This window comes from Muscardinus avellanarius, assembly GCF_963383645.1.
Source record: "Muscardinus avellanarius genome assembly, chromosome: 11".
Classification (NCBI taxonomy): Eukaryota; Metazoa; Chordata; class Mammalia; order Rodentia; family Gliridae; genus Muscardinus; species Muscardinus avellanarius.
In genome coordinates, this window is record NC_137797.1 from 16,690,374 (window position 1) to 16,715,836 (window position 25,463).

The following is a 25,463-nucleotide window of genomic DNA, read 5'->3' on the forward strand; positions in this document are numbered from 1 at the left end:
ACAAGTTGCATGTGGCTACTTAAATTAATTAAAACTGCAAACAATTCAACATCTGGGTCCTTCATGGCACCAGACACATCTGAAGTGAACAGTGGCCATGTGTGATTAGTGGCTACTATTTGAAATAACTGAGATAAAAACCAAAAGACACTTCCACCACCACGGAAAGTTCTATTTGGACAGTGTTGCCAGGTTTCTGCTTGATTTGAGAAATGTTATCAAACATTGCCTATAGCCTTCGAGACTGAAACAGGGAAAGCAGCCTTCCTAGCCATCTCTGGCTGTGCCTATGTCTACACGCACCGCAGTGGCCGGCATCTGTCCTCCAGACAGCTGCACAGAAGGAGAACGCCCGCTGACCCTGGAGACCTCATCTGTTAGAGAGCTTCACCAAGTGGGCAAAATCAAATTGATAAAACCAACCAGGGGCAGCAAACGAATCAATTCCCAGAGAGATGTGCTACTGCCCTGCCCTGCCCGGCCTCTGCCTGGCACTGCGACCTCCTCTCCTGCCCCTATCACCCTCGAAAACCAGTCAGCCTTCACTGGCTGGCTCTTGTGATTCATCAGGTCTTGGGCAAATAGCATCACTTCCTTAGAGAGGCATTTTCTGATTACCAGGCAGTTCCCCATTTTATGCTCTTTCACTGCTCAATATAATTTTCATTCATAGCACTTATGACCATTTGAAATTACATATTTACCTGGTGGGTTACATTACTTAAACTGACTTTTGCCCACTAGAATCTAAGTCCCTAAAAGGCAGCAACTATGTCTTTTTTCTCTTCTGTACCCCCAGGATGGGACATAGATTAGATTCAGAATACATATTTATGGAAGGAAGGAAGGAAAGAAGGAAGGAAGGAAGGAAGGAAGGAAGGAAGGAAGGAAGGAAGGAAAGAAGGAAGGAAGGAAGGAAAGAAGGAAGGAAGGAAGGAATCCAAGTCCCAGCATCAAGCCAAGACTTGATAGTGTAAAGTCAGTGTGCATTAATTAAACAACATGTGTCCAGTCTGGTTTAATTTTCTTGATTCTATCCCTTTAAAAATACAAAAAAGCAGCCAGGAGGGAAAAAGGAGGACCTCACTGTAAATGAGTCACCAGGGGCTCTGGGCAGGGCCACACATCACCATGTCCCACCAGCTTCGCTGCACTCAGAATAACTGGGCTTTTGTTATTTGGAAAGACTAGGGGTCAGTTATCTTTGTCACATCCTCAACTGATGTGGAGAGAGCGCAGCTGGGCAGGCCAGATGTTCTACAGTGAGGGCCATTTATGGGGCATTCGCTTCTATTTCATTAGGCATCCTAACATCTCAATCATTTAATTTGCCAGTTTTGTGTTGCAGGGAGCCCATGGTGGGGAGTTGAAAACAGGAGTTTAATAGTTAACTTTTATTGTCATTGCTGAAGGAGGGAATACTTAAAGTGACATCATAAATGGGAGTTTTAGAGCCCTTCGGTGGCCCGACCCAGACAGAGTAGGAGTTTAACGTTTTGCTTTAAATGACATTAAAGAATTGCAGTCTAATGTCATGCTAAATAGGTTGATCAACGGGTTTGGCACCACCTGCCCGAGGAGGGAAAGAGCCCATTTTCCCTAAAGTTCAGGTTTCTAGACTTTGCCTGGCCACGAAGGAGGTGGCAAGCCTGAAAAGTTAGGGGGTGGGGGTGAAGAATGAAAAAATAGGCCCCGTTTCACCTGGTAGAAATCTGTTGCAATGGAATCCCATCACCACTCTCAGCAGGGCCTCACCGTAGATTTTAGTAAGCCAAACAACAGTGGCCATAAATTGGGTTCACATTTGGGTTCTTCATATTCCTTTCCTTTCCGTTTCTTGTCTGCTCCCTGCTTTCACAGCAATGAACGAGGACAGTCTTAAGGAAACATGCTTAGAAAGACACTTAAGTGTGCACAAGGAGCCAGACGCGAACACAGAGTGGCTGTTTTCCTAGTGAGTCATAACTCTGCCTTGTATTTTCTAGGCCTCCTATTAAAGGATGCCAAAAGGGTACAAGCAGTCAACTCACTTCCACTCTCTGCTCTCCAGGCAGACGTTGATACTGTTCTCTTTTTCATAGCTGAAAAATGAGGAAGTGTCCATCCAAAGGGAGACATTGATTTGTTGAGGAGTCGCTGGTATCTGATTGGCCTTGACTCCCAACAAGTTGAACCTGATAATACATTGTCTGATCAATGATACTCACAGTATGTGAAAACCCAACAGGGTAGGCCATGTAAATTTTTACTTAAACTTTAAAAAGATAGTGTTAGCCAACAGGTATTTTGTTTAATTTTCTCTCACCTTTTCTTTATTCCTTGCTTCCTGATTTGGAGCCCCCCCCCCTTTTTTTTAAAAGAAAAAACTGGTTTTCCTGTTTTCATTGTAAACTACTTCAGAAACTTCTTAGAAAGTAAATTAGAGAGCAAACCAAGCAATAATATAAAAAATAGAAATAAAAGTTAACTGGGCATGAAAGCCATGTGCAGAGTTAACTTTAAAGAAAAACAGAAACACGGAAAATGCACTCTATAAAACTTACATAATTGCTTTCCAATTTTTAATATTGTTCAATGAAAGTCCCCAAACTTAAGAAGACTACCATAATAAGTTTTAGGTGTATATCATGGATAAATTATTTGTACCTTATAGTATAAGGTGTCCACAAAACCATTAGTATTGTTAGGAAATGATGTTTCTGTTTCCTCTGGCCCATGACCCACTGCGTGCCAAGGTCCAGTCTAATTAGGCAGTAGAGTATTTCGAAAGTGGCACTTGAGAACAAGATTATACATAGTTCTATATGGGATGACATTTTTAATGCCCCCTGGAGATAACTGAGAACAAAGCTGGAATGTGCCCAAATCTTCAAAGCTTACAATCATCTGAAGGGAACCTGTTTCACATCTGTATTTCTAAGAAGCTACTTTTATGACTCTTGAACACATTGCATAGAAATCTCTGAACATATTTATGATATCCCTGTGGCCTTGACTATTATCACACCTGCCATACACTGAGGCCTCCAAATTGCTACAAAGAAAGCCTCAGACTCACTAGCTGCAAGAGAATTATGTGGCGCTCAGAGAAATCCTGCTAGCACCACTCCTCCCATCCTCTGATTTCCCGAGCAACCCCTTGTTTGATATGTTGTCAGACTGTAAGAAAACATTTCACTCAAATTGTTTTAGCTTCCTAAGGCAGAGCTCTTTTATTTGCATAATTTCCCTGTTTATTTCAGAAGTAAGGATGTCATCACTAACAGATTTATGAGTGTCTCTCTGGTGGTGGCAGGGCTTTGGGGGAAGGCCTATTTGGATAAATGGCTCCTGGCTGCTCCTACCACCCTTGCTCCTTCCTGCGGGAAGCCGGAGCGGAGCCTGGGGGATGGTTATCCAATAATTCCAATCTTGGAAGAACCCTTTAGCAGCCGAAGAGCTGCGCACTGTGCTTAAGTTCTCTTTCCTTTTTGTTTTTAGCGAACATAGTTGTTCTTTTCTCTACAATGTCTCCCCGAGCCTTTTAAGCACCAACTATCACAACCTACTATGAAGACTAATAGGGGACGAGAGTTTGATCACATTCTTTCTTAAAAGTAGAAATCAAATATGACTTATGTCAAAAAATATGGTGGTTCTCAAATCTAGCTTTCAATAGAAGTGTAGGGCTCCCTCCAGCTGCATACCCAAAGTGAAATGAAACCTTCCTTAACTTAATGCCATTCATTGATGCCCCCACTTGTCAACACACAGTGCCTAACAGAGTGCCTCTGAGTTTTTTGACAAGTCACTGACCCTAAAGAAGTAGAAAAGAGGACAGGCACCTTCAAGCTTTGGTTCATTCCCTCTCTGGGTAGGTGTAGTGCTGCATTTCCACAGAGAGAGGAAACTTTTGGGAAAGAATTAATCAGAAGACTCCTAAGGCCAGGTGTGGTGGAGCACACTTGTAATCCCAACATTCTGGGGGTGGAGACCGGAGGACCTCGGTTCACGGACAGCCTCGGCTGCTTACCAAGGCCCCTCACAACTCATGAAACCAGGTGAGGACATCGTCTCTAATGGAACAGAAGTGGGATATAAGTGCCACCTTCAGGCTAGGGGTTTTTTTTTTTGTTTTGTTTTGTTTTTGGTGGTACTAGGAGTGGAACCCAGAGGCTTTCTACCTCCGGGCTATACTCCCAGACCTTTTTTATATTTTATTTGGAAACAGGGTCTCGCTAAGTTGCTGAAAGCCTCACTAAGTAGCTGAGGCTGGTTTCGAACCTGTGCGATCCTCCTGTCTCAGCCTCCCAAGCGCGGGGATTACAAGCGTGCGCCACCACGCCCGGTTGAGGCTAGGGTTTTTAAGAGAGCGTATTTCCCTTCTCCATAAGCTGACTGCAAATGTAGCTCAGCCCAAAGGCAGTGGTCCTCAAACTGGTGGACATCAGAATCACCTGCAGGCTTGTTGAACAAGGTGGGTGGGCCCCACCCCTAGAGTTTCCAAGTCAGTAGGTCTGCAGGGATCTCCTGTAAGCTTTTCTAATAAGTTCCAAGGAGATGCTTCTACATCAAGTGTGTGGACCACACTTTGAGGTCCACTGCTCTGGGGATGGCCAAGTCTAACATTGAGGGAATGCATGCTTCCAATGCTTTGGGCATTAAAGACTGCCTTCTCTGTAGCAAAATACCCTGCCTGTACTGTTTTCAACAAGAAATATACTTCTGTTGCATTAATGCCTCACTTGCTGGGATCTGTTTGTTATAGCACCTTAGCTTATTCTAATACAAGTTGAAGGAGAAGAAAGATTTGACATATTCTCCCAAGCTTGGTGCCTGGGTAATAAAAGGATAATAGATCAGGTTTGGAGGGGAAAAATAATGAATTAGTTATCACAGCCTCAGCAAACCCTATGCTCCACAAAAGGGAGTTTGATGCTCTGGCGATTTTTTTTTTTTTTATTGTGGCAATAACACACCTAACATAAAACCTACCATCCTAACCATTTTAAGTGTATAGTTCCGTGGCACCAAGCACATTTGCTGTGTTGTACAACCATTGTCACCATCCCTCTCTAGAAATTTTTATCTTTCCCAAATGAAAATATGGCCCATTTCTTCTGCTTCCACTCCCTGGAGACCACCAGTCCACTCTGTCTATGACTACTTTGACTATTCTATGACCCTCATTGAGTAAAATCACATGCCATTTGTCCTTGGTGTCTGGCTCGCTTCACTCCGCACAGTGCCTTCAGGGCTCACGTGTGTCAGAGTGTCATTCCTTTTGAAGACTGGGTAACATTTCATTCTATGTATGAGCCACGTTTTGTTTATCCCTTTATCTGTTGATGAGCACTTGGGATCTTTCCACCTTTGGGCTCTTTTAAATAATGCTGTTATGAACATTAATATACAATATTTGTTTGGATATCTTCTTTTTCTTTCCTTTTTTCTGGGATCACAGGTGTGAGCCACCGCACTGGGCTCTGGGTGTCTACTTTTGATTCCTCCGAGATGCTCATCCAGGCTTGGGTGTTGCTGGGTTGTGACGTTCTGCGCATGTCTAGGGCTGTGTGGGTCTCCACTGGAGCAGCTTTGCCGTCGCATCAGCCTCTCCGTCGTGTGCAGTGCCACCCTAGCTAGCCTGGCTCTCCACCAGCGCTGGTCACAGCCCCTGCTTCACTTACAGTTGTCACGGCTTAACATATGGTTTGTGTCTGCCCTGCTTTCCTGAAACATGGTTCAGTTTTTGGCCCATAGAGAGTTTTCTTTCTGATTTTTCAAGAATGGCTGTGTATTAATCTATCTTATATATAATTTTAACATTCAGTGGACTCAACTGGGAAATGGAGATTTTATCATGTGCTCAATCTGCCAACTCAAAACCAGCAGCATATGCAAAACATACCAAAGAATAGATCACTACCTGCAAATTGTCTGCCAATCCAGGAAGGTGCCTTAGTTGTAACACTGTCTTTTATCTTTTGAGGGAAGATGTTTGCCAAAAGCTCTCACTTTCCACATCCACTCCCACCCACAGCCCTTTGGTTACCTGTGGTGCTGAGGCCGGTGTACTCAGGGGAGGGGTTGCTGACAGGGGAGGAGGGAGGTGGCCCCTCCACCGACGTGGCAGACTTTGCTGGAGAAAACGACAGCACCGGGGAAGGGGTCGGCGGCGCACCCTCTGTCAAGATGATCTCTTCTCGGACTTCCGCTGCAGACAGAGAAAAAGTGAGTTCCTACAGCCACTGCCAAGGCAAGTTGTCTTCTAGGGACTTTACTACCCCGGGTCACGTCAGTCACCCCCTGCTTAAAACCCCTTGATGACTCCCCATCTCCCTCATGGCATTTAAGGCAGCTCCCAGATATACACAGGCCCACTCCAGAGAAGAAAAAGACAGTACCGTTCTTACCGCACCTGACCTGCTCACTATATGTAAATTCTTAGAGGTATAGAGTTATAGAAACACATTAAGCCAGGCATGGTGGCACCCGCTTGTAATCCCAGTACTTGAGAGGCTGAGACAGGAGGATCGCAGGTTTGCAGTGAGCCTCAGCTACTTAGTGAGGCCCTCCGCAACTTAGTGAGACCCTGTTTCAAAATAAAGAATAAAAAATAGGGCTGGGGGTACAGCTCCGAGGTAGAATGCCCTTGGGTTCGATCCCCAGTACCCCCAAACAGAAAGCAAACGGCACAGAAGCAGGCACACACGCCAGATTCCCACGTGGAGTCACACAGTCCCCAGCTTACCCGTGCTTCCCTCTCCCTTCATGGCGCGCATGAGCTCGTTGGCCCGCTCCTGACAGTGCAGAGATTCTAACAGGTAAAGCACGTAGTCGTCAAACATCAAGTGGATGAGGTGAAAAGACCCTGGTGAGAAGAGATGGACGGGAAGGTGAGTCACGAGATTGCACGGGGGCCCCTCCTGCGTCAACGACACGTGTTAGCGTGTGCTCCGGCCATGTGCTCAAGAGTCCCATCTTGCCTCCTGGTGTGAGCTCCTCGTGGTCACAGGCTGCTCTTCTGTGATGTGCTACTGGTCAACTCCCCGAGCCCCTCTCTCCATCAGTGACACTGCGCCATCTCGCCACGTGCTCCCGAGCTCTCATACCCACTGGCCTCACTCTGCTCTCAGCCCCTCGCTCGGCTCGCTGTTTCCTGACAGGGTGCCATTTATTTGTATCTTTTCCACCAGCGAATCTTATTCCTCCGATTGGCCTGTAAGTCTGTCCACAGCAGGGACTTTGTGTTCTACTAAGATACCTGACATTACTCTGGGAGCAGGACTGAAAATTGAAATTCGCAGCGACTGAATTCTTTCCCTAAGTGTTTCTGAGACTTCACTTAGCACATGATTCTTAGAAAAGGCATTAAACTGAAAAGATTTGTTATTCTCAAGCAGTGCTCTTCATGTTGAATGTAGGGTAAGATGTTTTCACAAAGGAGAATATGAACAGCCATTTAAAAAGATTTTCCTCTGTGCCCATTTTTCTTTTTCTTTCTTTCTTTCTTTCTTTCTTTCTTTCTTTCTTTCTTTCTTTCTCTTTCTTTCTTTCTTTCTTTTTTGTTTTGTGGTATCGGGGATGGAACCCAGGGGCATTCTACCTCCGAGCTACACCCCTAGCCCTATTTTTTTAATCGTTTCTATTTTTGAAACAGGGGTCTCAGTGAGTTGCAAAGGGCCTCGCTAAGTAGCTGAGGCTGTCCACACCCGCAATCCTTTGGTCTCCACCTCCCGAAATCTGGGATTACAAGTGTGCGCCACCACGCCCGGCTTATCTGAGGCCATTTTTTGTGCTCGAGGTCTTATAGTCTCTAGTTTAATCTCTACAACTATCCTATAGGGAGGGTATATTTTATTAGTCCATATTAATTATGCAGAACATAGGTTTCGTTGTGACATATTCATACACGCATATAACATGCTTTGAAAATTTCCATTCCCCCTTATCCCATAGCTCCCCTCCGATTCCTTTTCCCTGCCCCTCTTCCTCTTCTCTAATAGTCAAGCCGGGCATTTTTATTCCTATTTTTAAGGCTTCCTTCCATAATCCTTTTAAATGCTAAGAACAAACCCAGAAATGTATTAAGCCTTTGCTCTTTGGCAATGACTGTGTTAAGTGGTGCAGACTTGTATTTAATCCTCATCACAACTATATGAGTTAAGTAATATTCCTTATTTATTTGTTTGTTTGCTTGTTTGTTTGTTTAGGATACTGGGGGTGGAACCCAGAGGCTCTCTACCTCCGGGCTATATTCCCAGACTTATTTTATACTTTATTTGGAAACAGGGGCTCACTAAGTTGCAGAGAGCCACACTAAGTAGCTGAGGCTGGCTTTGAACCTGTGCGATCCTCCTGTCTCAGCCTCCCAAGTGTGGGGATTTCAAGTGTGCGCCACCACGCCTGGCAATATTCCTCTTTTAAACAGGGGGAAATTGAAGCTCAGAGATGTAAAGTACCTTTCCAGAGCCACAGTTATTAAGTGGTAGAACCAGGACTTGACTCAAGACCGTCTACTCTCAAAGTTGTTCTTCGATCATTATGCAATATATAATGCTCTCTAAAAGGAGGACAGTTGGAAAAGTGTCAGGATGAGAAAAGGCACACATTGGGTGCTTAATAAATGGTAGCTATTGTTGACATCGCTGGGACCATACAATGACTGATGTGTTCACAGAGCTAGAGTTGGAGAAGACATAGGATAGCATCAAATACTCAGAAGGAAAAGGTGTTCACGATGAAGAAAGTATTTGCTGGGATGTTAATCTAAGTCAACATGGCTGGAAAGAAACAACTTAGGTAATAATGAATTAGAGTAGAAAACCCTAGCTGATAAAAATGGGCTTAGGCTAGCAGTTTCAGTACAGGCAGATACCTTGGAGATCAGCTCCACAACCCTCTGGTTTAATAGGTCAAGAAACAAAAATCCAGGGAGTAAAGAAACCTGCCTATGGCCACACTGTCAGAAAACAGCAGAGCAGGGCGCGGAGGCAGGTATTTCCCAGGGATCGTTGGCTGGGCCTTCAGTCCCTCTTCCTTAATGGCTCTAACCAGTTACCCAATCACCCTGTTAATTTTCAATCATCCTTCCAACAACAAGAGTTTGCAGAGCTACTGCCACCTGCCTGCTATTGTGCGGCATGCCCTGGACACAAAGGATGCCTGACGCTCAGTCCCTGGCTTCACAAAGGCCACAGTGTTCTTAGCAAGCAGAATCCATCACTAAGATTATTGGGCAATAAACAGTTCAGTGCCAGGGTGTCATGGCCACAGGAGCCAGACAAACACAAGAACAGAGGAAAATAAAAAGGGAAATGCAGAAAGACCGATAAGAAAGAGACTCAAAGACACCAGGAGAGGAGATTGCAGCCAATGCCCTCTGCTTGCTTGCTTTCTTTCCTTAGCACTATCACCCTCTAATATCCTACATATTTAACTTAGTTCTCTTTGTCGCGTGCTTCCCGCCATGAGACTAAGTGCCACATGCAGGGATTTTTTTTATCTTCCTGAGTTCTGTGCCCAGCATCTACAACAGGGCCACCACACAGTGGAGGTTCAAGGACTATGTGTTGGACGAATGAGTCAAATGAGCAGGCATTGGCCACTTCGCCACACACACTGAGCTGAGCTCTTGGAACTTTCCAGCAACCCTCTGCAGAAGGTCTTTTTACCTCCTGTTAAGACATTGGGGAAATAAAGTCTCAGAGAGTTTAAACAACTTGCCAAAAGCCACAGAGTTAGTGAGCTTCAAGGCCTGACAGAAAAAAGGTGTTACGATAGAGACAAAAGAGGATTTTGTTTTTGTTATATAAGGACCTAGCCTACTGCATTTTATGAAATCTAAAAATGTCTTTTATCCTATGGGAAATAAAGAAAAAATAGAGATTTTTAAATGAATACAGCCAGGCATGGTAGCTCATACCTGGAATCCCTGTACTTGGGAGGCTGAGACAGGAGGGTCACAGTTTGGAGACCAGCCTCAGCAACCTAGTAAGACTGTTTCAAAACAAACAAACAAACAAACAAACAAAACAAAACAGGACTGAGGGGTGTATCTTGGAGGTAGAACAACCCTGAATTCAATCCGTCATAAACATACATATCTATGCCGTGTGTACTCACACACATATAAATGAATACAAATATACTTACTACCTAGGTTTATAATATCTTAACATTTTGCTACATATGAATCAGACTTTTTTGGTGGTACTGGGGTTCCTGGACGTCCTTTTACCTCCAGGCTACACTCCCAGACCTATTTTTATGCTTTTTTTTTTTTTAAAAGGGTCTCTTATCTCTTAAGCCAGTGTGGCTGGCTTTGAACCTTCACGATCCGCCTGTCTCTGCCTCCCAAGCACAGGGATTACAAGCGTGCGCCACCACGCCCGGCCTGAATCAGATTTTTTAATTGAAAAAGTAAAGCCCCTGTATTCTCTTTTTAATCCCATTTTCTGCCTCTTTTATGTCCATCCTGAACTCTATCTTGATTTAATCACAATTTCTATACTGACTACATATATTTATATATTTGTATAAATTTGTATATATTTATATATTTACATGGCATTGTTTCCTGTTTTCACACTTGAGGTAAATGTCATAATAATTTACACAGCAGTCTCTAACTTCCTTTTGATATTTTTGTGTTTTGAGACCCATCCACATTGATTCACATAGCTCTAGTTAACAGCCATCAGTTGGTGCATTACAATTTACTCATTCTCCTGTCGATGGAATTTAGGTCGGTGACAATTTTACACCATTGGAAATTGGCTGCGATGACTACGCTGTGCCTGTTCCCTGTGTCTAGGTCTAGATGTGAAACGGAAGGGCCCAAAGCACCTGCGTTTTCAGTCTCAAGAGGTAGTGCCAAGCAGCTCCACAAAATGTCTGAAGGTTTTACTGGTACTATATGAAACGTAATATTTTCCAGTCTGCAGGGTGTGAAATGGTATCATTCTAATTTGCATTACCCTAAGTACTACAAAGATAGACATCTTTTGGTATAATTTTTGTCCATTTGAATTTCTCCTTTTGTAAATTGCCCATTTGTAGTCTTTTTTTCCCCTCCTTTTCTTCTTCCATTACAGTATTGGGGATTGCATTAGGACATCCCACCACTGAGCTATGCCCCAGCCCCATTTTATTTCTTATTTTGAAACAGGGTCTTGCTAAGTTGCTGAGGCCGGTCTTGATCCTGTGAGCATCATGTACTCAGCCTCCCAAGTACTGGGAATATAGGCCTGCTCCACCATGCTCAGCTCTTTGTTCATTTTTTGACTTGGGTATTTGCCTTATAAAAATCTATTTAGAAAGGTTGATTATGGAGCCGGGCATGGTGGTGCATGCTTGTAATCCCAGTACTTGGGAGGCTGAGACAGGAGGATCGTGGGTGAGAAGCCAGCCTCAGCAGCTAAGTGGGGGGCTCTCAGCAACTTAGTAAGACCTGTTTCCAAGTAAAATATAAAATAGGTCCGGAGGTGTAGCTTGGAGGTAGAAGGCCCCTGGGTTCTATCCCTAGTACTACAAACACAGAGAGAGAGAGAGAGAGAGAGAGAGAGAGAGAGAGAGAGGGAGAGGGAGAGGGAGAGGGAGAGGGAGAGGGAGAGGGAGAGGGAGAGGGAGAGGGAGAGGGAGAGGGAGAGGGAGAGGGAGAGGGAGAGGGAGAGGGAGAGGGAGAGAGGGGGGGAGAGAGAGAGAGAGAGAGAGAGAGAGAGAGAGAGAGAGAGAGAGAGAGAGAGAGAGAAAGAATGTATTCTGGATTTTCATCCTTTGGTAGTTACAAGTATTGCAAAATATCTTCTCATTTTCTGTGGCTTTTATGTTTTAACTTTATTTCTAGTGTATTTGTTAGAAGTTTAAAACCAGAATGTTGTCAAGTTTGGTAATATTTTCCTTCATGATTTGTCCTTTCTCATGCCTTTTCAAGGGAACAACTTCTTATTTTAAGATCGTAAAGATATCGTTTCATGTTTTCTTCCAAAAATTTTAAGCTCTTTTTCTGTTGTTGATACTGTTTTTCATTTACATGTTTCTTTTCAAAAGCTGTGGGAGGAAGCCGGGTGTGGTGGTGAACGCTTGTAATCCCAGCTTTCTGGAGGCTGAGACCAGAGGATCATGGTTCAAGGACAGCCTAAAATACTTATGCCCTCTGAAACTTAATGAGACCCTGTTTCAAAATAAAGAATAAAAAAATAGGACAGGGGGTGTAGCTCAGAGGCCGAATGCCCCGGGTTCCATTCCCAGACACACACACACACACACACACACACACACACACACACACACACAAACAGTTGTGGGAGGGGTTCAATTTTATTTTATTTACCCTAAGATTCTTGTTTCAGAACATGTCTCCACTGACCTTAACGCCATCCCTGTCACATCCATTATCTAGATACCACTTTTACCTAAGATGAGGGAACAAGGACCTGGGCGGCGAGGACAAGTCCGATGTCCATCTGCTCTGTTTCTTCCTTACTCTGCTTATCTGACACTCTCAGGATACCACCCTGTCTTCTTTATAGCACATCTGAGTGTAAGCCAGCCCGTACCACCTAGCTTTTCCTACATCATGCTGTCTTCACTAGTCTAGCCTTTCACTTTTCCGTAGAAATTTCAAGATCAGGTTGTCAAAAAAAAAAGTATGAAGTTTTAGGCTGGAATTCAACTGAAATATCTATATATCTATATATAGATATATATTTTTAAGGGAATTTTATCTTTTTTTTTTTTTCGGTGGTACTGGGGTTCCTGGAAACCCTTCTACCTCCAGGCTACACTCCCAGACCTATTTTTATACTTTTTAAATTTGGAAACAGGGTCTCTTAAGCCAGTGGGTGTGCGGCTGGCTTCGAACCTGCGCGATTCTCCTGTCTCCACCTCCCAAGCCCGGAGATTACAAGTGTGCGCCACCACACCCGGCTGGGAATTGCATCTTTTTGAAGCTGAGTCTTTTTAAAAATGAGTATGGTAGCCGGGAATGGTGGCACACGCTTGTAATCCCCACGCTTGGGAGGCGGAGACAGGAGGATCGCGCAGGTTCGAAGCCAGCTGCGCGCACTGGCTTAGGAGACCCTGTTTCCAAAATGAAAATATAAAAATATAGGTCTGGGAGTGTAGCCCGGAGGTAGAAGGGCTTCCAGGAACCCCAGTACCACCAAAAAAAAAAAAAAAAAAGAAAGAAAATGAGTATGGTATATTTTGGTAACTTGAAATTTTTCTCTTTGAAAATCTCAAAATATTTTTTTTTTTTTTTTTTTTGCGGGTCTGGGGATGGAACCCAGAGGCATTTGACCTCCGAGCTACATACCCTGCCCAATTTTTTATTCTTTATTTTGAAACAGGGTCTCACTGCGTTGCGGAGGGCCTCACTAAGTAGCTGAGGCTGTCCGCGAACCGCGATCCTCCCGTCTCAGGCTCCCTAATACTGGGATTACAAGCGTGCACCACCACGCCCAGGTCAAAATAATTTTTGTTAGAATTAGTTCTAGGTAGCTGGGCAAGGTAGCCCATGCTCATAATCCCAGCATTTGGGAGGCTGAGACAGGAAGATTGTGCTTCCCAGATAACCTCAGCTACTTAGTGAGGCCCTTTGAACTCAGAGGGACCCTGTTCCAAGACAAATAGGGTAGGGGTGTAGCTCAGAGGTAGAATGCCCCTGGGTTCCACCCTCAGTAACACACACACACACACACACACACACACACACACACACACAGATAAAATTTGAAATTAGAATAAAAAATTAATGTTTATAGATTTAAAAGTTTCTCTTATCTGAAACAGGGCTCCCCAATTCTCCTACATCCTTTCCATTGAAAATTGTGGGTCTTTACAATTCTTTGGATCTTGCCTGTGACTACTTAGGCCACTAGAATAAGGTGGGAGTTATACTGTGCCTGAGACTGGATCCTAAAAACGAGGCAGCTTCACTCTTAGGCCGGTTGGATGGAGCCCCAACTCCGTCCTCCACCAATCCTGACCCACAGAATTCGTAGACATGACAAAATGGCTGCTGTGGTCCACTAAGCTTTGGGGTACTGTTACACTACAACAGTAATTAGAAAATCATTGTTTCTCATATTCTACACTTTATCTATGGTTTTATTTACTTATCTATTTTTTTGCTGAAATGTATCCTTTAATAGTTTTAGGGTTTGTTTGAAATGGAGATCTGTGGATACTAAATTCTTAGTCTTTGTATAACTAAACATGTCTTTTTTTTTTTTTTTTAGGTACTGGGGATTGAACCCAGGGGTATTCTACCTCCAGGCTATACTTCCAGTGCTATTTTTTATTTTGAAACAGGGTCTCACTAAGTTGGGAACGGCCACACTAAGTAGCTGAGGCTGGTCGTGAACCCAGATCCTCCTGTCTCAGCCTCCCAAGTACTGGGATTACAAGCGTGCACCACCACACCTGGCTTGAACATCTCTGTCTATTATCCTCACGTGTGTGTGGTGGGGTTACTGGAGACTGAATTCAGGGGCATTCTACCTCTGAGCTCCAACACCATCCCCGTTTGTTTTTTATTTTTATTTTGAAACAAGGTCTAAGTTGCTGAAAGTCTCGATACTGACTGAGGCTGTCCTGTCTCGACCTCCCAAGTATTGGGATTGCAAGCGTGAGCTCCCATGTCCAGCTTTACTCTCACTCTTGAACACTAGCTGACAGTTCTTGAGACTTAAGATACTACTTCATTGTTTTCTGGAATCTGTCATTGCTCTTGGTACTCTATTATTCATTTTCACTCATAGTTTTTAATTTTTAAATATATATACATATACATGTATTAGGATCCAGCCATCAATGTGATTTAATGTTGTCTAGACCTTTTGTACCATGCATCTAAGCCTGGGGCAGTTGTGATAATAGGATAAACCTGTGCTTTGTGGCCACGCAAATCTGATTTGGAAACAGAACTCTGCTGCTCTCCAACTGATCTTAGGAAATTCTCTCAGCTCCCTTTTCGCCTCTGTAGAAAGAACCCTATTTTTATCTGCCTTGCAGAACTAATGTGAGAATTTAATGATAGCACATGCTTGCTAAATATTTGTTCTAATGATTGCCAGTACCCTGTCTTTGCCTCATTACTGTCTCCAACCTCAGGCAAGTCCTTTAAGTTGCACCTCAGCTTCCCATCTGACATACTAAGGGCAGTAGTGGGGACCCACGGCAGGAGGTGAGAAGCAAAGGAGACAGTGCCTGATGTAAAGCTCAAGTCAGCTAGGCCCTCCGCGGATGTCTTTCATCATTACTAACTGGCACTGAACCTAAGAAAGGCAGAACAGGTAGGGTGGCATAGTAGTCGGCCACTTTGCTGGGAGTCCAGAGAGAAATGCTCTCTTCTCTCGGCCTTCACTTCCTCTACTGAATGAATACAGGTGGGACAATCCCTGCCTGGGTGAGAGCCTGCATGACATGGGGACCTCAGAGAGAGCCAGGCCAAGGCATGTGAGCATAGAGAAGCCATCTGAAAGCTGGGTCATGGCCACTCGGTCTGGGAGCTGTTCCCTGGCGGATGCCCATGTGGCCTCCCAGGCTCTGCCCAAGTGGGCAGCTTTGATGCTAGCCCAGAAAACACGTGTCCAGGAAACAGCACATAAGAGAGTGGGCTGTGGATGCAATGCACAGCCTGCCCCTGCGCTGTCACGCCGGGGTGCTTTCCAAGCTGCCTTAGGATCAAGCTCTTAAGGACTATTGTTGCCTTCCAGATGTTCATAGGAGTGAAATACACGGGCACTGGCTGAAAATGCAGAACAAGAGGGCCAAGATTCCCAGCGCCGACTGGGGATCCAGGTATCCTATACTGAAATCAGACCTACCAGCTGAAAACATGGTCTTTTTGTTTTCAAAGAGAAACTTTAATTTGCTCAGCTCTACCAGGACTAAACGTTCATTGTCTATTATCTTTGCCGACTGATTTTGCCAGAAACCACTGCTTCCAGCAAAGAAGGGAAGTCTGGCTACTTTAATTCACAGCATAGGCTCTTTCAGTGAAAAGGAATTAGGGAGAAAAAGAGTGAAAAGGAATTAAGGAGAAGAAAGGAGTCAACTACCTTTGAAAGGGTCTGTTCTGGGAAGAGGTGCTGGAATCCCCCACGGGACCCTGTGGTCGGCCTGCTACGCTGGCACACAAGCCCCGCACCCATTCACGGCACCGAGGACCGGGACTGGGCGGGGGTTATAAGATATATAGAGCTGGCCCCCGTGGCTGGGGGAGGGGGCCAGCGAACAGAGGGCTCTTTTTCCTAATTAGCTGTTTTCATACAGGGAACACATGACCCAAACACAGCCACCAACTGGGTCTTTGACATATACAGGCAGAAAGGGGGGAGCTGGGCTTTTGTCTGCCACAAATTTCTTTCAACTTGCCTGTCACCCCAAGCTGCAAAACTCAACAATGAGTCAGATGAGCTGGACCATTTCAGATAGTTTTCTAAATGGACTTGGAGACAGGTATTATTTCAACCCATTCAAGGTTGAAAAATACTGTAAAAGTGAAATTGGGTTAATATCTCTCTCTCTCTCTCTCCCTTTCTAAATGATTAGCTGCTTTTTTTTTTTCCTGTTTGCCTAAGCTTCCAGCATATCCTTAAATAGGGTGTGGTTCCAAAAGAAATAAACACATCTTAAGGAAACATACCTCTCAGTAATAAATTCAACCTATTCATAAACCCTCATTGTTCTACTGTCCAAACTTCCTTTTTCACATTGATTGTTAACTTGATAACAACAAATGAATTGCAAAGAATACTGCAAAGCGGATTGCTTTCCCTGGCTAATGGGAGGTAGTCATTAGTATGCTAAGTTTATGAATCAGCAAATTGAGGAATAAGGGATAGAGCAAGAAGCGGAAGCTCGCTTTGTGGATGTGTACATGTGCATTTGAGTGTGATATTGTTGAATCTCTGGCATTGGAGCAATGAAAAAAACCAACAAAAACCTCAAGTAGTTTTCAACTGTTGACTTAAGCAAAAGCAGTCACGCACAGATGGGTTTTCCAGAGCTAGAGGTAACATGTGCTAACACTAAGCACGCTGAACTGGAAGTCATCAGAAAATTGTGACTGATGGCACTGCCCAGGTAGCAGTCCCCAGAGCGTTTCCATCTGTAGCCACGGTATGGGGAGGTGCAGTGGTAAGATTAAAGAAAAATACAACAAAACGCTTCTCCGAGTGGGTAAACAGTCTTTCACAGACAGGGATGCTTAGGAAAAATAGCGCTTCTGTGTTTTTTGCCACGTTGACACCTCATTGTATAGCACAACTGGGAAATGGTGACAAAGACCGCAGAGAGCTTGATGGAAAAGGGTCACATTAAACCCGGGGCGAAATCTAGAGCTCATTGGCTTAATTGGCGATAATGAGAAATGAAACCACAGGTCTACTTTCAAAGTAAAAGAGAACTGAAGCAATCGCCCAGGCAATTCACCAACACCAACAGTCCAAAATGCCTGGTAAATGGTAAATGGAGGTCGAAGTGCGAGGATTCTGGGTGTCCAGATAATTAATGCCTACAGGTCCCACCTCACTTTGCTAATGATACCTGGACTCAGTGCATACTTTTTCCAGGAAAAGAGAGAAAACTTCCCTACAATGTAGCAGAGCTTTCACACAACTGGGTGATTAGGTTTCTGTCTGCAGAGACAGGGCTTCTGGGCAGAGATCTCAGGCCTGCTAGGTAGAAAGCAGGCCATCAGGATTTGGGTGGGTTGTCCCCTGGAGTGACAAAAACCCTGGAGTGACAAAATGCCAATCACTTGAAAAGTGCAAAACATGTCAATAAAAAAGAGAGTCAGGCATTTGCCAATGTTTACACTGAGAGGCACCTCACGTGCTGTTTCTTGGGAAGTCCATGACTATGGGATTCTACAGAACAGTCCCGTGGAAGCAGCCGTCACTGGGGACATCTGGCCAAAGGGCGCACAGCCACTACTATTTATTCCCCTTTAAACTCCAGTGACGCTTTCTGTCTGTGACCCTCTCATTTTGGGATTGGACACTTTGCCACTGTACCTTAGCATGCAATATCATCTCTCTCTCTCTCTCAAAGTCCTGACGATCCACGTCCCACCAGGACACATTCATTTCAGACCAAGGATCTTGTGGCCGCGGAGACTGCAAGTCAGACCATGGCTAGCTCCACACAGGTGGATTTGGTAGGCAGAGTCCCAAAGAGGACATGTTAGGATTTGGAGAGGACTGGGGCGGCCTTACCGAAGCTGGGGGCACTGTGCAAGGTCATGTCCCGGATCACCCTGGTGCCAAAACAGGACCACATCAAGAGGAATTGCTGGGCCACTTTCTTCAGGGACCCTTGTCTCTTGGCAGCCACCTACAAGAAAGTGAGTGGCTTTACTAATGGTCATCGTGAGCTTTCGTTTATTACTGTCTCTTTGCAGAATGACTGGAAGGCTATTGGGTCTCCAAGCTGGATACTATGGAACATTGATTTTTGACTCTTTGTTTTTCGCAGCAAAAATAGACTATAAAAAAATGAAATTTTTAGCTGGGAGTGGTCGTGTATGCCTGTAATCCCAGCACTTGGGAGGCTAAGAAAGGAGGATCTCAGGTTTGAGGCCAGACTCAACAACTTAGTGCGGCCCTTGGCAATTAAGTGAGACCCTGTTTCAAAACAAAAAACAAAACTGTTTGGGATGTATCTAAGAGGTAGAATGTCCCTGGGTTCAATCTTCGGTACTAAAAAAAAAAAAACACCAAAAAACAAAAATTAAATATTATGCCAAGAGTAAATGTAAACCATAGGTAAAGGAGATGCTGACCTAGTTGAATCAGGGATGGAAGATTCGGATGCCACCCTCCACTGCCCCGGCTAGGTCAGGCCTCCCCTTGGTACCCAGGGCTCCATGGCTGGCTATGGGCTCTGCGTCAACTGGATGTTCATAAAGGCGGGTGTGGGGCTGTGGAACCCAAGGCAGCCCCCTCCGCATTCTTACCAACCTTGACAACGCATCGGTCCACCATGGTGTCCAGCCACTCAATGTAGGACTCGATGGGCGACTGTTCCTCCAGGAGGTGGTCAAACTCCTGGTACACTGTAAACAAAGGAGAACCCACACGCCTCACTGTGGTTGTGTTTAAGTAGACGCACACTTTCAAGAAGCAGAGGAAGGCAGAGGCCCAGCAAATAAAACTCCAGCATCTTAGCAGGCTATTCAAGGCTTTATAAAACAAATGGGCCAACTTGCCTTTCCAGAGTGATCCTCCATGCCAGTGAACACTTGGAAGTGGGGCCACTCGCTGTAGTTTGCCAGTCCCCCAGTATCCCTGCCTTGCTGTAGTCGGAGTCCTTTCCCTTGAGTTACTGTTTGGTTCTCCATGACCCAGTTGTGATGAAATCCTTTAAACCTTCCCCACAGCCTTTGCCAGCCGAGTGGCCAGTCCTCCTCTCTGTTCTAGCACTCGTCAAGAGCTGTATTCTGCTTTGACCGTATCATTATCAACCTTGGGTTACAGTTAGGTATGTGCACGTCTCCTTGCTAGTTCTTGGCTATGTTCTTTTATCTAGTGCATTCTCTTGATATGGCAGTTATCCAATAAATACTTTCTGGGATGAGTGGGCAGGGCCGTTGCTACTCTCTTGGGCCAGTTCACTGTGGTTCAGGGACTTCCCAGCCATCTAGATGGGAGGGGAAGGGATGCCGCATGCGGGGCCACTTGCCTCAGGCTTGGTACCCATCCTCAAGCCCCCTTCCTGGCACTGCATCACCCAGCACTGTCCTGCTTGGCAGGGTGCAGCAGGTTTGTAAATTGATTGCTCAATTCTTTTTTTTTAACATTAACCACCGCAATAATTGTGCGTGTCCATCTTCTGCCTTGCTGTTAAGTCTGAGCTCTGTGTGGGAAGGGCAGTGTCTGGGTTACTCTCTACTCCGTGCCCAGCACCTATTATAGAGCCTGGCCCCGAGCTGGCATTCAGCAAGGACCAGTGGGAGGCCCTAGGGACAGTGACCAGAGGTACTTGAGTGCTGTTAGGGTGCTCAGAGTCACGTCCTCCCCTAACTTTCCAGTCGGGATCAGGAAAAGGTACTGGAGATTGAACCAAGGGTGTTCTACCTCCGAGCTACACTCCTGGTCTTTTTTATTTTTTGGTTTGAAACAGGGTCTCACTAGGCTGCTGAGGCCCGTTAGAACCTGTGATCTTCCTGTATCAGCCCCCAAGGACTCGGATTACAGGCAGCACCACAACTCCCCACTCTCATTTGCCTTTGAAGAAAGGGAAAGTGTTAATAGGAATGTCACAGGGGGGCTTTGTTTAGAAGCACCACCAGACCAGTCTGGATGGCTAGAGAGAGATTTCCCTTAAGACCATAGTACAGAAGGCATAACCAGAAAATCAGGGGAGGTGGGGCTGGGCCTTTTCAAATAGGCCCCTCTTCCTGGTGAAACAGCCTCCCTAGAGCTTCCTGAACAGGGCCACTCACCAGCACAGAAGGTGCAGAAGCAGCAGCCCTCGCCTGCTCCTCCTGCCCTCAGTGGGACCCCTCTGAGACCTTGAAAGGAGCACAGGCCCACCCTCCCTCCCTCAAGCTCCTGTCTCACCCAAAGGCAGGGGAAAAGAGGGCCCACCAGGGCTCAGAGGGGGTCTGTGAGCCCCAGAGAGCTGCAGGGATGCCTTGGGTGGACACCTAGCCATGGAGAGCGTTCCCTGGCCCTCTCCTGCACCTTTTCTACCCAGAGCAAGCCACCTGCCTGCATCGGGGCAGTATTCCGAGCAGTACACCCTGCCTGCGTGTTGGAAGTCTTTGTCCACATGTACGTGAACATGGTTCGCAGAAGTAAATCCTCCTCCTCCTCCCCATTCTCAAACACGGGTGCAACTGAAAGTTCCCCCTGCCGATAGGTGGGCCGCTAGGTCACGTGACTTTCCGCTGAAACCCAGGCCACTCCAGGCTGATGCACACCGACACAGGCAACACGCTCCCTTCTTGTTCTGTGGGTCACCGCCATGGAGGTATGTGTGGCATTCGGGGTCACGTGAAGGGTCCTTCGCATGACATTGTGTGCTGCCCAACGGCACCAGCTGTGTTGACACATGTCCCCTAAGTCAATTAGCCCTCCTGTCTAGGCCGCCCATTTAAGGGCGACAATACGGATGGGATCCAGGGAGAACAGGGTGGGAATGTCACTCAGATATAGAGCACGATACATTTTCTTTCTTGAGAAAGCAAAACTAAGCCAGGCATGGCAGCGTGCACTCGTAATCCCAGTCTTTGGGAGGCTGAGACCGGAGGATCGTAAGTTCGAGAACCGCCTCAGCAAGTAGTGAGATTCTCATCAGCCTAGCGAGACCCTGTTTCAAAAATAAAAAGTAGGGCTGGGGGTGTAGCTCGGAGGTAGAATGCCTCTGAGCCCCAATTGCCAGGACCAACAAATTAAAAATTAAAATTGAAATTAAAAACTTTTTTAAAAGAAGCAAGACAGGAGAGGACCGCCGCGGCTTACACTGGACGATGAGCCTCCGGTGCTCGTCGCGGGCGTCCTCCATGGTGTACAGGGTTTGCTTGGTGATACTGTTCAGGTCCACGTTTCTCCAGTCCTCCAGCATCTGGAACGTGATGTCTGCGCTGTGGATCACTGTCCGGGACGCCTGGAATCCAATCCAATCAACTCGTTAGCCCATGGCTTGTTAGGTTAAAACCCTCCTGTTGTTTCCTCTTACGCCTTTTTAATGGATCTGCAGACGGCACCTTGTAAACGACTTGGAAACTCAGGAAAACTCCATTTCCAGACAGCAGCCAATGACACCACAACTCAGAAGGCAGGACACTCTTTTCTCCTGTGGCTCTCCTCATTCTGCTCTCTCCAAGGCGACCTGGGCCGGGCCAGACCCTGTTGTTTCCAGCCCCTCTGGTCCTGACCCCATTAAACAATGGGGCGAAGCCCAGAGATCTGTCAGCTTTCTGCCGTAAGCCTGTGGGTAGGGGGCCCCCGGTGTCTCTAGTACCTGACAAGCCAGAGGGTCGGGTTCAGAAAATGTTCCTGCTACCCCTGCCTGGCCTTTGGGAGAAATTTCAAATGTGTGCTTTCCATACAAATGCACTCTTTTTCTTTATTTTTTATTGGTGCATTATAGTCATAGGTCTTAATGGAAGACAAGAGGGCGGAGACGCGCACGCGTCACCCGTTCAGCCCTGACCCAACTCCCGCCGTGTGGATGTCTCCTAAAGCATTTTAAGCTGCCATGCTCTGCTTTTGTGTTTTTAATATAACTAGGATGGTTTAAATAAATATGAGTTGAGATGGAGGAAGAAGGAAACTACGACAGAAGACTCAGTAGTGTGTGTGTGTGTGGGGGGGGCATGTAATTTCCTTTTAAAGCTATGACTTCCTCAGCCTTAAACTCTCATTAGTGAACTTAAACTTACTAGTTGGAACGACATTTGGAACAATATCAATAATAGCAAAGGAAAACATCCAGGTTCATTTCCTCTACTTGCATGTTTTCAAATAAAAATACTTAAAATATGCAAGGACATTGTCAGTCATGTAATGCATGTGAATTTCTAGGCAGCGGTGAATACCAACAATCCGTTAACCCCAGGCTGTCTTGAGCACAAGGAAAATCCTACTTAATAGCTGGAGAACTCTTTGAAGGCCAGAGAGGCCTAGAATCTATGAATATACAAATAGCATCCATCTTTAATGATAATGAAGGCAACTGAAGGTAAAGGTCAGGTTTCTGGATTCAAACATGCCGAGTTCACCTCATTGATTTGAGGCAGGCAGACAGGCAGGAGAGGTAACAGTACCTACATACTAGGAGGGCTGCTGTTGAGGGCCCCTTGAGGTCATGTTTGGAAAGAACAGAGCTCAGTGCGGGAGTCAGAGCACAGCAGAGCAGCCGCGAAGACTTAGGTCAGATCTCTTTGCAGAGATCCTGTTGACATCTCAGGGCCTTTGCACATGGTGTTTCCCTCTGTATAGGTCATTCTTCTCCTGCCTTGTCCCAACAGTCCCACTACCATGACCGGCTTGCATGTCACACCCATAAAAGAAGCCTTCTCTGGCCACATTTTAAGCTATGCCTTATTACCCTTCTTTTCCATCCTGTTCCCTTCATAATAGTAACCTTTTTCTTGGTATGGGGTATTGAACCCAGGGGCATTCTGCCCCTGAGCTACAATTCAGCCCTTTTAATTTTTCATTTTCAAACAAGGTCTTGCTAAGTTGCCGAGGGTCTCACTGAGTTGCTGAGGATGGCCTTGAACCTGTGATCCTCCTGTCTCAGTCTTCTAAGTACTGGATCAGAGGCATGTGCCACCATACTTGGCCAAACACAGTTATATTTTTGGTTTACTTTTTTTGTCTTCTGCTGAGGGCAGATAGCACTAAGCATAGTGTCTGACGTGCAGACTTCTGGGAATAACAGGCTGAGCCGTGAGTGGCTTGTGGGCTTCGTGTATCTGAAAGAGCCTGGTATGTGAATCTCAGGTCTAAGCATTGGGGCGAGCCTTCAGTTGGATCTTATTTGGTCTGATCTGTTCTGTGTGTACGTGTCGAGGAAAGCTCGCTGGAAGATTAGCTCAGATGTTCCATATGTTTCATTTCTTGTCCTAACCCCAGGATGAGGATGTGTCTGACAGCTGCCAATTAAAATGCATTCTGTCTATGTGTGGAGAGTGGAGAGGGAATGTGCGTGTATGTGTGCACGCGTACGCATACTTGTGCAACACACAGTAGCATAGGTATGGATGCTTTTATCTACGTGGGCATTGGAGGGGCAAAGTTCTTCCTAGCCTATCTCAGCCCCAGAGGGAGCCACTGAAATCACATCAGTGTCCCCTGACAGATTGGTTTTTCCAAACAGGAGAAGAGAACCAGAGGGCCGGGCTGGCTACGCTCTCAGAAATAAGGCGGCATTTGTTCTGCTGATGCTCATTTCCTTCCCCGAATCCCATCCATCTGTCGGGCTCTGCCCCGTCCCTGTTCCCCACACAATGCCCGGCTGTAACCTATGCGGCAGTCTGCAGGAGTCTAAAGGGTTCCCTCTGTCCTGAGCCCTTCGCACCTGGAGCAGGACTTTCACGCTTCCTAGATTTCTGACTTGGAGTCTTCCTTGAGGCAACTCAAGAAACTAGAAAACCTTCCTCCCACCTTGACCTTGAATAACCAGCACCAACCCCAAACCAACAGCACCTAATTAGTCCTTGAATGTGGTGTTAATGGGCGGCCTCAACAGACACTGATGCCCTTCATTAAGGTTCAGAATGAATAGAAACGCAGCTCTATGCCATCAAGTTTTAACTACAGAGTAGATGGGGCATGGGATGGGATCAGTCCACTTTTAGTTTATGAAATTTCATGTCTTAACTTTTTATAGTAAGTACATGTCACTTTTGTACTAAAAATAATACCAATCTGGAAAAAACTGAACAAAACCGGGCAAATAATTAATTTGCTGAGTGGCTTTGAAGTCTTTGGGACAACACAACACACTGCCCATCCTGTCTCTCTGTTGGAGTTATTTGACTCGCTGGCTCAGGGGAGAGATCGGACGCTCCAGGCTGCACTGGCACTCTCACTTGTTGCGCTGGGGGTGGGTGGGGGGCTGCTGGCATCTGGTGGCCGGAGGACAGAGAGGCCGTGGCTAACAACCCCACACCACAAGGAAGCCTGTGCCCCTGAAGGTCCACAGTGGCCCCAAACCTCCAATTTACTTAAGGGAAATGCATGATTATGGATCTAGAACCTATGGGAAAGAATTAAGGGCAAGTGATGTCAGAAATGATTTTTATATATGAGCTAATATAAGTTATTGTCAAGTGTTTTTATTCCTTATAGGTAGAAATTAAACATAATAGCACGCCTGTTACATGACCAGGCGGTTGCCACAGAAAGTTGTTCTCCTGGATTTGCCCCGAGTTTGCAATGACCCGGCAGAGGTTAACACACATAACAGGGGACAGCTACCTGGCAAAGATGATTTAGCGATGTTTGTCGTCTCAAAATTTGGGAAAACCTTCTCGACACTGCAAGAAGAAAAGAGTTAGGCTGAAATATTTGGACGCTTTATGATCCTACCTTGGATCTACCGGGGGCAGATTTTCTTATTTTGCCTAAATCCGCCTCCCCACCCGCCCCCATTTCACGCACCCACTGAATCCTTTGTTCTCCTTGTGGGCTTCGACAGCTATTTCCTAATGGCGATATTTGGGGTACAGATTTCGCGGTCAGGCACATACCACACACTTGCAGGTGTGAGAAATGGTGGCGTCAATCAACCGTGAGTAAAAGCAATTATTTACTTGTCTTTCATTTCGCTAATTGCAAGCTCGATCACTTCTCATAAATAATTGCAGAAATCAAAAGGAAGCTTTGAAGAAGCCCCCTTAAAAAGTAGTACGTCTAATAGGAAGCCCTGATTGAGCCGCAGTGGCGTGTGGAGGCTCGGGGGGTGCTTCGAGAGAGGAACCCCAGTCTGCATCTTGCAATGCGGCTTTGCATGCATAA

At 45.7% G+C, this 25,463-nt stretch overlaps 1 protein-coding gene across 3 annotated transcripts in view; it reads right to left on the reverse strand.

Annotated features, from left to right (window-relative positions):
* RFX4 (regulatory factor X4) overlaps positions 1 to 25,463 on the reverse strand; it is a gene marked incomplete at both ends in the record, with an annotated part of 160,628 nt that overhangs the window by 17,033 nt on the left and 118,132 nt on the right. For all 3 annotated transcript variants that reach the window (XM_080706411.1, XM_080706410.1, XM_080706412.1), the window contains 6 exons: positions 6,032 to 6,193; positions 6,731 to 6,850; positions 18,207 to 18,324; positions 18,951 to 19,045; positions 21,456 to 21,600; positions 24,924 to 24,982. In XM_080706411.1, coding sequence (XP_080562537.1) covers positions 6,032 to 6,193; positions 6,731 to 6,850; positions 18,207 to 18,324; positions 18,951 to 19,045; positions 21,456 to 21,600; positions 24,924 to 24,982 — 699 coding nt within the window. The remainder of the gene's footprint in view (positions 1 to 6,031; positions 6,194 to 6,730; positions 6,851 to 18,206; positions 18,325 to 18,950; positions 19,046 to 21,455; positions 21,601 to 24,923; positions 24,983 to 25,463) is intronic.